The sequence below is a fragment of the Myotis davidii genome, unplaced genomic scaffold (assembly GCF_000327345.1).
Source record: "Myotis davidii unplaced genomic scaffold, ASM32734v1 scaffold495, whole genome shotgun sequence".
Lineage (NCBI taxonomy): Eukaryota > Metazoa > Chordata > Mammalia > Chiroptera > Vespertilionidae > Myotis > Myotis davidii.
Window position 1 is genome coordinate 1040983 of NW_006286239.1, and position 11466 is coordinate 1052448.

The 11466-nt window shown below is 36.9% G+C and overlaps 1 protein-coding gene across 5 annotated transcripts in view; it reads left to right on the top strand.

The window, feature by feature from the left end:
* GK5 (glycerol kinase 5 (putative)) overlaps positions 1–11466 on the top strand; it is an 89132-nt gene that overhangs the window by 62798 nt on the left and 14868 nt on the right. For all 5 annotated transcript variants that reach the window (XM_015559916.1, XM_015559913.1, XM_006757508.2 and 2 more), the window contains one exon: positions 1830–1961. In XM_015559916.1, coding sequence (XP_015415402.1) covers positions 1830–1961 — 132 coding nt within the window. The remainder of the gene's footprint in view (positions 1–1829; positions 1962–11466) is intronic.

Genomic DNA, 11466 nt, shown 5'->3' on the forward strand with positions numbered 1-11466 from the left:
TTCCTGCTTTCCCTTTCGCCTCCCTGCATTGTGCCTACATATGCAAATTAACCGCCATTTTGTTGTCAGTTAACTGCCATCTGAGTTGGCAGTTAATTTGCATATAGCCCTGATTAGCCAATGAAAAGGGTATTGTCGTATGCCAATTACCATTTTTCTCTTTTATTATATAGGATTACTGTCAATCTCTCCCTTTATCTCCATCAAGCCTTGCTTTCCATATTTAGGTGCTCCTATGTTGGGTGCATAATGTTTACAAGGGTTATGTCCTGTCTTTGAATTGATCCATTTGTCATCATATTGTATACTTCCTTGGCTCCTACTATATCCTGGGTTTTAAAGTCTATTTTGTCAGATATAAGTATTGCTACCCCAGCTTTTTTTTTCTTTCCATTTGCATGAGATATCTTTTTTCATTCTTTTAATTGTTGTGTATCTTTTCTCTGAGGTGGGTCTCTTAAAGACAGCATAATCATGTATCTTGTTTTCTTATCCATTCAGCTACCTTATGTCTTTTTGATTTGGAGTATTTAAGCCATTTACATTTAAAGTGATTATTTATAGGTATGTATTTATGGCCATGTTATTTTTTAAACTGTGTTCCTTTTTTTTCTTTGTCTTCTTCTTTTTTTTTATTCTCACCTGAGGATAATTTTCCATTTATTCTTAGAGAGAGTGGAAGAGAAAGGGAAAGACAGAGAAATATCAGTGTGAGAGAAACACATTAATTGGTTGCTTCCTGCATGTGCCCTGACAGGGAGGAGCCTGCAACCGAGGGACATGCCCTTGACCAGGATTGATCCTGGGACCGTTCAGTCCACAGGCCGATGCTCTATCCACTGAGCAAAACTGGCTATGGCTTCTTCCACTTCTTAAAGCAAGCCCTGAAACATTTCCTGTAATGCCAATTTAGTGGTAACAAACTCCTTTATTTTTTTCCTGTGTGGGAAGCTCTTTATTTCTCCTTTGATTTTAAATGATATCCTTGCTGGGTAATGTGGCATTGATTGAAGGTCCTTGTTTTTTCATCATTGAATATTTCATGCCTGTCCCTTTTGACCTTAAATGTTATGTTGAGAAATCAGCTGACAGTCTTATGGGAACTGATTGCCTTTCTGTTGCGGCTTTTATGATATTCTCTTTGTCTTTAATTTTTGACATTTTAATTATAATGTATCTTGGTGTGGGCTTATTTGGGAGGTGTTGGGGTGGAAGGATTGAGAAAAAGAAAGAAACTCATGGACATGGACAACATTGTGGTGATTAGAGGGTGGAGGCATAGAAGAGATAAATGGTGATGGGAAAAAATAAATTAAATTTAAAAATAATAAAAAATAAAGAGAAAAATAATATATGCATACATAAAGAAAGTACATTTTAAATTGTATATGTTTCATTTTTGATCATTAGGTAAGTATAGGCAGTATTAAAATAATATACCCCAATTTTAAGTATTTAATGTGTAGGGGAAATTCCTTCTGGTTTCATACTAGATTGATTAAAATATGTTATTCAAAATAACAGCAATATGTTATTAAGATAATAAAATGTATTATTAAAAATTAGCAAAAAAAAAAATTAGCAATATAGCCTTCTCCCTTGACTCTCTCCCCTCACTTCCAGAAGTAAACATAGATAAAGAGGTAGAAAATAGGTATTTTAAAAAGACTTTTATAAGTACTGGAGTATACTTGATTTTCTTACGTCCTGAGAATACTCTTTAAGTAGTTAAATAATATGTTATTGGGTTTGTTTGCATGTATATGGAATTAAAATAGAAACGTCAAGCACTATTATTAAATGTATTTTTCTAATTTTTTTAAAAATAGCTAATACACAGTTCCTGCCGAATGCTTCACTTTTTCACTAGAAGTAAACGATTTTTAGCAGCCAGTTTGTTCACTTTCACAACCCAGCATGTTTCTTTGAGATTAGCCTGGATTTTACAGAACCTGGTTGAGGTAAGAAAAGAGTTTGTGTGTTTGTGTGTGTGCGCACGTGTGTGTACATGCACACACTTATGCATTTATGGGATTTTGGGGTAGATTCAAGGAATAAGGATAGTAATTTGATTATTTGAAGGAAAATTAAGTATCCATAACATATTGTTATAGAAGACAAGGAATCTTTCCTGAGTTTATTTTTTAAGCCTTTTTATTGTGAGTCATAGCACATATAGAAAAGTGAGCAAAACATAAACGTACCATTTGGTGATATACTTACTGCAGAGCAAATATCTGTAATGCTACTTGAATGAAGAACTAGAACACTAATACTATGTATTACATTTTCCTTACACTTTTACAATTTATATATCTTTTTCTCAACACTACACTTTAGTTTTGCCTGAAAAATTTTAAACTTTGTATAAATGGAATCATAGTGTTTATTTTTTGTATTTTACTCGTTTTGCTATACATTATATGTGTGAAATGTATGTCTGTTATATGTAAATTAATATCCTTATATTTCTCTTGTTACTTAGTGTTCAATATATGATTTTACCATAATTTATTCATCTACTATGTTTGTGTACATTTGAGTTATTTCTAGTTTGGGGCTATAATGAGTAATGCTACCTCTTGATGTATATGTAAATGTATTTCTGCTGTACCTACATACAGGAATGGAATTTTTAGGGCATACGCGCACACACACACACACACACACACACACACACACTAGTAGCCTGGTCACGAAATTCATGCACATTAAAAGGCAATTACTTAGAGGAAATATTTTAATATTGCTATTTGCCCTTAAAGTGTCAGAGATGAAAGAAAATTAGTAAATTGTATATGAAAATCTCCCTCCTGTCAGGGTCTGGGGCTTACTGCAGGACCCAAAGTCAAGTCCTCGCCCACCTGTATGAGCCTCAAAATCACACGAAACCCAGATCTGGCTGGCCCCAACCCCTTCAAGCCCTGCAGGGCGGGGGCGGGGGGCCGTTGCGTGCAGCCTCAGGTCCCCTGGCCTCAGGTCCCCCGTCCCGGTGCAAGGGCCAGAGGGCATGACGACCATTTGCATATTAGCTCTTTATTATATAGGATATATATCTTCATTTTTAGTGGATAATGTCAAACACTTTTCTAAAGTTTTTGATAATTTGCACACCCATCATCAGTGATTGAAAAGATTTATTTTATTTACCTTCATAATTTATATTTCAGTCTTTCCTGGTATCTGGTATCTCATTGTGACTTTAGACTGGATTATAAAAAACAAGATCTAATTGGTTGTTGTCTGTAGGACACACACTTTTTTAGATTCAGAAATACAAATTGGTTAAAAATAAATGGGATCCCAAGATGGCTGCAGAGTAGGTGAATACATTCACCTCCTCCCAGCACCAAATCAGATTCACAACTAAATTATTTTTTAAATTTTTTTCCATAGACAGAAAAGACTAATTTTTACTTGTGTGATTTTGAAGAACTCAAATATGGTGTTGCCAATCAAAACACAAATTGAGAGATTGTATAACATGGCATTTAAAAAGGTATTTTCAGATTCCCTGTACTAAATTTTACTCTGTATGTTCAGCAGTTGCTGCATAATAATTGCTTCCATTACAACTAAATTATAGATTAGTCAACCTGAAAAAAAAAACTGAAGGCTAGTTTGATGGAAGTATTATAACCAAAGATCTACTGAAGAAACCAGATTGAGACTGGTAATAAGGGCAGAGATGATGAAAGAGCTGGCCTCATACCCACCTGTGGCAATTAAGAACCTGGAGGGATATCTCAGCTGCAAAGGTCCCCCTGAGTAGTGAGAGGTTCTAATCCAGAGCACTAGGGCCAGGAAAAGGCACCTGATTAACATCTGGTGATAAAAATCAGTGGGGATTCTGCCTGCCTGAGAAAGATGGGAGTTTTCTAGAAACCCAGGCATTCTCTTCAAGGGCCAGCACACAGGGTCTTTTTCTCACCCAGAAATCCAGTAGAGAAAAGGTGACTCAGGCCATACAGGAGTCATAAAGATATCTGATGTCATGGTTTTGAGAAATGATCTGTGCTGAGTCCCTATCCCATACCGCCCTCAGACACCATCTTTTCAAGGTAGAGCACTCCTATCCTTATAGCACCAGCCTGGGGAGTGCACTATCTCAGTCTTCCAACTGCTGGTAGCTCCACTCTGCCAAGCTTAAGTCCTGCAGAAACATCTGCTGGCTGCACCCAGCTAGGACCTTCAGTGCACTCTTTTACTTGAGAAGCTCTTGGCAGAGACTCAGACAAACACTGATCTTTGTAACTCTGGAGTAGGAACCATCCAAACCCTCCATTGTGCTGCCAGTGCCCTTCCTGTCCACTTGTCCTGTCTGATTCCCAGTGACCCTGCCCTATTGAGCTTGAGTCTTGCAGAGGGATCAGTTGGCGATACTAGCCTGAACCAGCGGTGTACTCTTTTTGAGGGAGCTAGGGTCAGAGACTCAGGTGGAGTATGGTATGGGTTCTGGAGTAGGGGCCACTTACCCTCACCCCCCACACTGAATGCCTGACCGTGCTGTCTCCAAGCAAGAGGACCACTAGCCCTGTCCTCCTGACTTTAATCACCCCACTCTATAGAGCTCACACTTTGTGGAAGAGACTGTGGGACACTGACCTTTGTACACAGCGTGACCCCTCCCATACACACCCAGGCCCAGTAGAAGCAGCCACTGACTGAATTGTTTGGTAGCTCCAGACAGGTAACCCAAAGCCAGTTGCAGGCAGCATTTAACATCAACCTGCACCAGAACCCCTCCCAAGTGGACCCAGACCAACACAACCAGTGGTGGGCTTCAGACCACACGAAACACAACCCAACTAGCCACACAAATGACACACCCAAAGGTAGGCCCACCCCAGACCCTACTGGGGCCAACTGTACCTTGAACACATAGAAGCTCATACAGTGTGGTTAGGGTCAATCCTAATAGTCAGACAGCCTGTGACTTAACACCATTAATGAACGACTAACAGCATTCAAGACTCAATCACAACAGGAAGGCTCATATAAGCCACACAAGAGACATTCCTGGAGCTGCTAGTTCAGGTGATCCGGAAGATAGTACACTGAGCCCACAAAGACACTTACAACAAAAACCACCATAACAAGTTTCGGAATCATAGCAGATCTACTGAATATATAGAGACAAACACAAAATGGCAGACAAAATGGGGAGACAAAGAAATGCCTCAAATGAAAGAAACAAGGGAATCACCAGAAAAAGAATTTAATGGAAGCAACCAAGATATCAGATGTAGAATTCAGAACAATGGTTATTAAAATACTCAATGCATTTAGGGGAAGAATAGATTATCTCAGTGAGAACTTAAAGAGATAGTAAGCACTAAAGAAGACATAGACCCCATAAAAAGAACCAGTCAGAAATGAAGAACACAATAGCTGAAATAAAGAATACACCAGAAGGAATCATCAGCAGGTTGGATGAAGCAGAGAATCTAATCAGCGATTTAGAGGACAAGATAACAAAACACCCAATCAGAGCAACAAAAAGAAAGAAGAATTTTAAAATATAAGGAAAGTCGAAGGGACCTTTGGGACAATAAAATCATGCCAACGTGTTCATCATTAGGGTAGCAGAAGGAGAAGAGAATGAGCAAGGGATCAAGAACCTATTTGAAGAAACAATGGCTGAAAACTTCCCTAATCTGGTGAAGGAAAAAGACACACCTGTCCAGGAAGCACAGAGAGGCCCAATCAAAATGAACCCAAGATAAATCATAATTAAAATGGCAAGAGTTAAAGAGAATCTTAAGAGCAGCATAGAAAGACAGTTCCCTACAAAGGAACTCCCATAAGGCTGTCAGCTGATTGCTCAACAAAAACATTTTGGGCAAGAAATGATTAGCATGAAATATTCAAAGTGATGACCAGCAAGGACCTACAACCAAGACTACTATAACCAGCAAGGATATCATTTAAAATTGAAGGTTAAATAAAAAGCTTCCCAGATCATCCTCCCCCCCGCCCCCCCCCCCCAAAAAAAAGCTAAAGGAGCTTATTACTACTAAAACCAGTTTTACAAGAAATGTTAAAGGATCTTTAAGAAGAAAGAAAGAAAAAAGGAACATGGTTATAAAGAATAAAATGGCAATAAATATGTACTTATCAGTAGTTACTTTAAATGTAAATAGATTAATTTCTCCCATTGAAAGACATATGGTAGCAAAATGGTAAAGAAAACAAGACCCATATATATGCTGACTACAGGACACCCAATCTCAAATGAAAGACACACACAGATTGCAAGTAAAGGAATACAAAGAGATATTTTATACCAATGGAAATAGAAAAGCTGGGGTAGCAATACTTATAGCAGACAAAAACAGACTTCAAAAAAAGACTATACTAAGAGACAAAGAAAGACACTACATAATGATAAAGGGATCAATCCATCAAGAAGATATAACCCTTATAAACATTTATGCACTCAACATAGGAGTACCTAAATAGGTAAAACAAAACTTGATGGACAAAAAGGGAGAGATCGACAGTAATACACTTATATAAGGATTTTAACACCCCATTGATATCAATGGATAGATCTTCCAGACAAATCAAAAAGGAAATAGCAGACTTAAATGACACAACAGCTTGGCTGGTGTGGCTCAGTGGTTGAGCATCAACCTGTGAACCAGGAGGTCACAGTTCAATTGCCGGTCATGGCACATGCCCAGGTTGCAGGCTTGATCCCAGTATGGGACGTGCAGGGGGTAGCCAATCAATGATTCTCTTATTGATGTTTCTATCTCTCCCTCTCCCTTCCTCTCTCTAAAGTCAATAAAAAAAATGGCACACTAGACTAGGTGGCTTTAATTGATATCTTTAGAACATTTCACCTCAAGGCAGCAGAATCTACGTTCTTTAATAGTGTACATGAAACATCTTCTGTGATAATCCACATGTTAAGACTCCAAACAAGTCTCAATAAATTCAAGATTGAAATCATATTAAGCATCTTCTCTGATCATAATGCCACGAAACTAGAAACCAATCACAAGAAAAAACCCCCGAAAAACACATAATCACATGGAGGCTAAATAACATGTTAATAACAATGAATGGGTTAACAATTTCAAGAAAGAAATGAAAAGAAACCTTGAAACAAATGAAAATGAAAACACAACAATCCAAAATCGATGGGACACAGTGAAAGCAGTCTTGAAGGGAATTTCATAGCTCTACAGGCCTACCTCAAAAAACAAGGAAAAATGGTAATAAATTATCTAACCCTACAACTCAAAGAGTTAGAGTAACAAGAAAAGCCTAGAATAGACCAATTACAACTAATGACATTTCAGTAGTAATTGAAAAAAACACCCAGCAAACAAAAGTCATGGACCAGATGGCTTCATAGGCAAATTTTACCAAACATTTCAAAGAAGAATTGGCACCTATCCTTCTCAAACTATTTCTACAAATTCAACAGGAGGGAAGACTCCCAAGTTCATTTTCGAGACCAGCATTATCCTAATTGCAAAACCAGGTAAAGCTACGACAAAGAAAGAAAAATATAGGGCAGTATCCCTGACGAACATAGATGCCAAATCTTCAACAAGATATTAGCAAACCAAATCCAGCAATACATTAAAAAGGTCATAAATCATGATTAAGTGTGATTTATTCCAGAAAAGCAATATTATTCACAAATTAATAAACATAATACACCATACAAGCCAAATAAAGCATAAAAATCACATGATCATATTAATAGATGCAGAAAAAGCATTTGATAAAGTCCAGCACCCATTTATGATAAAAACTCTCAGCATAAATTGGAATAGAGGGATTGCACCGCAACATAATAAAGGCCACTTATGACAAACCCACTGCCGCCAACATATTCAATGGGGAAAAACGAAAAATGTTAGGATGAGGAATAAGACAGTGTCCACTTTTTCCACTTTTATTCAACAGAGTCATGGAAGACCTAGGCACAGCAATCAGAAAAGAAGAAGAAATAAAAAGGCACTCAAGTGGGAAAGGAAGAAATAAAACTGTCATTTGCAGATGATATGATACTGTGTATAGAAAACTTCAAACATTTCACCAAAAACTGCTAGAATTGATAAATGAAATCAGTAAAGTAGCAGGATGCAAACTTAATATTCAGAAATAAGTGGCATTTTTATATGCCAATAATGAACTATCAGAAAGAAGTACTAAGAAATCAATCACATTTACAATTGCATAAAAAAGGTACCTAGCAATAAATTTAATAAAGGAAGTAAAAGACCTGTGCTCAAAAAATTATAAGATACTGAAGGAAGAAATAGATAAAAATAAAAATAAGTGGAAGCATATACCGTGTTCATGGATAGGAAGGATTAACCTCATTAAAATGTCCATTCTATCCAAAGCAATTCAATTCCTATCAAAATACTAATGGTGTATTTCACAGAACTAGAACAAATAATTCAAAAAGATAAATGGAATGATAAAAGACTCCAAATAGCCTCAGCAATCTTGACAAAGAAGAACAAAGCTGGTGATATCAGGGTACCTAATAACAAACTACAAGGCCATAGTAATCAAAACGGACATAAAACTGGCATAAAAACAGATATGGATGAATGGAGCAGAATAGAGAGCCCAGAAAGAAACCTATGCCTATATAGTTAATATTTGACAAAGGAGGCAAGCACATAAATAACTTGTGTTGGGAAAATTATGGATAGATAAATGCAAAAAAAAAAAAAAAAAGAAAAAGAAAAGAAAGAAACTAAACCACCTTCTTATACCATATACAAAAATAAAATGGATTCAAGATTTAATTGGAAGATCAGAAACCATAAAACTCCTAAAAGAAAACATAGGCCGTAAAATCTCTGACATTTTTCTTAGCACTATTTTTTTCTGATATATTTCCTAAGGAAGAAAACACAAAATAAACAAATAGGAAAACATAAACTAAAATGTTTTTGCACATAAAGCTAACCATCAACAAAAAGACAGCAGCCTACTGAGGGAGAAAAGATATTTGCTAATGATATATCAGATAAGGTGTTAATATGCAAAATTTATAAAGAATACAGACAACACCAAAAAACAATCCAATTAAAAAGGGGCACTTGTAAATAAACACTTCTCTAAAGTGGACATACAGATGGCCAATAGACCTATGAAAGATGCTCAACATCACTAATCATTCGAGAAATGCAAATCAAGATCACAATGAGATATCACCTTACACCTGTCAGAATGGCTGTCATCAGTAAATCAACAAACAAGTGTTGTTGAGGATGTGGATACAGGGAAACCTTGTGCACCATTGGTGGGAATGCAGATTGGTTCAGCCACTTTGGAAAACAATGTGGAGGTTCCTCAAAAAATTAAAAATGAGCCCTGGCTGGAGTGGTTCAGTTGGTTGAATAGTGTCCCATGCACTGAAAGGTTGCTGATTTGATTCCTGTTCACAGCACATACTGGTACCCAAGTTGCGAGTTTAATCCCACCATCACTTCGGGTGCATGCAGGAGACGATGGATCAGTATTTCTCACATTGGTCTGTTTCTCTCTCTCTCTCTCTCTCTCTCTCTCTCTCTCTCTCTCCCTCAAATCTATAAAAATATATTTTAAAAATTAAAAATGAATTTCCTTATGACTCAGCAATTCTCCTTATGGGAATATATCCAAAGAAACCTGAAACATTGATTAGAAAGAATATATGCACCCCTATGTTAATGGTAGCATTATTTACAATAGCCAAGATTTTGAAGCAACCCAAGTGCCCATCAGTAGATGAGTGGATAAAAAACTTGTGGTCCATTTACACAATGGACTACTACTTAGTTATAAAAAAGAAGGAAATGTTATTTTTTGGGACAGCATGGATGGATCTGGAGGGTATTATGCTAAGTAAAAAAGGCATTCAGAGAAAGACAAATACCATGTGATTTCATTTATATATGGAATCTAAAGAACAAAATAGAGAAAATAGAAACAGACTCATGGAAACATAATAGCTGTGAGAAGAGAGGGGTATTATGGCAAATTGTGAAGGGATTAAGAATTACAAATTGGTAGTTCAAGAATAGCCTCAGATGTCCAGCTGACATGTCTCAGTGGTTGAGCGTCAACCTATGAACCAGTAGGTCATGGTTTGATTCCTGGTCAGGGCACATGCCAGGGTTGTGGGCTTGATCCCCAGTAGGGGGTGTGCAGGAGGCTGCTGGTCGATGATTCTCTACCATTATTGAGGTTTCTATCTTTCTCTCCCTCTCCCTTCCTCTCTGAAATTAATAAAAATATATATTTTAAAAAAGAATAGCCTCAGAGATGTAGATTACAGCTGGGGAATATAGTCAGTAATATCAAGATAAATAAGTACTTGAAGCAGTGGTCTCTAAAGCATATGATTTTCTAACTAATTTCTTGTACATCTGAAACTAATACAGAGTAATTTTTTTATGTAAAGTGTAATTGAGAAATAAAAAAATGGAAAAGATATATCACACAACTAGAAACTATATGAAGCTAAGTGGCAGTACTAATATCAGACAAAATAATTTAAAAAATTTTAACAGTGATAAAGAGAGGCATTTTACCATATAAAGGTCAATCCATCAGAAATATGTAATAATTATAAACATACATTTACCTAATAACAATGCCTCAAAATACATGAAGCAAAAACTGACAGAATTGAAGGGGTAAAAATAGACAATTCAACAATAATAGTTGGAGACATCAATACCCCACTTTGAATCATGAAAAGAACTGGAGAGAAGATGAACAAGGAAACAGAAAACTTGAATAGCAATATAAACTTACTAGATCTAATAGACATTTATAGAAAACTCCAACAACAGCAGAATATACGTTCTTCTTAAGTGCATGTGAAACATTCTCTAAGATAGACTATATACCACACCATCATGCAAACCTGAATAAATTTAAAAGGACTGAAATCATACAAAGTATTTCTCTGTCTATAAAAGATTGAAGTTAGAAATAGGTAACAAAGAAATTTGGGAAGTTCAAAAATATGTGAAAATTAAATTGCATTTTAAAATGATGAATGGGTAAAAGACCTCCCAAGAGAAGTTAGAAAATACTTTTTGATGAATAAAAATAAAAATTCAGCATATCAAAATATAATGCAGTTAAACTAAAGCAGTGTTTAGGGAGAAATTTATAGCAAGATTATATTACATACTAGTGGCCTGGTGCATTAAATTCCCTCAGCCCAGCCTGCACCCTCTCCAATCTGGGACATCCGTCTCACAATCTGGGACTGCTGGCTCCTAACTGCTCACCTGCCTGCCTGCCTGATTGCCCCTAACCACTCTGCCTGATGGCCTGATCAACCCCAACTGCCCCCCCTTCCAGCCTGATCACCCCCAACTGCCCACCTCTGCCAGACTGATCGCCCCCAACTGCCTCCATCTTCCAGCCTGATCACCCCCAACTTCCCAACCCTGCTGGACTGATAGCCCCCAACTGCCCCCTCCCCAG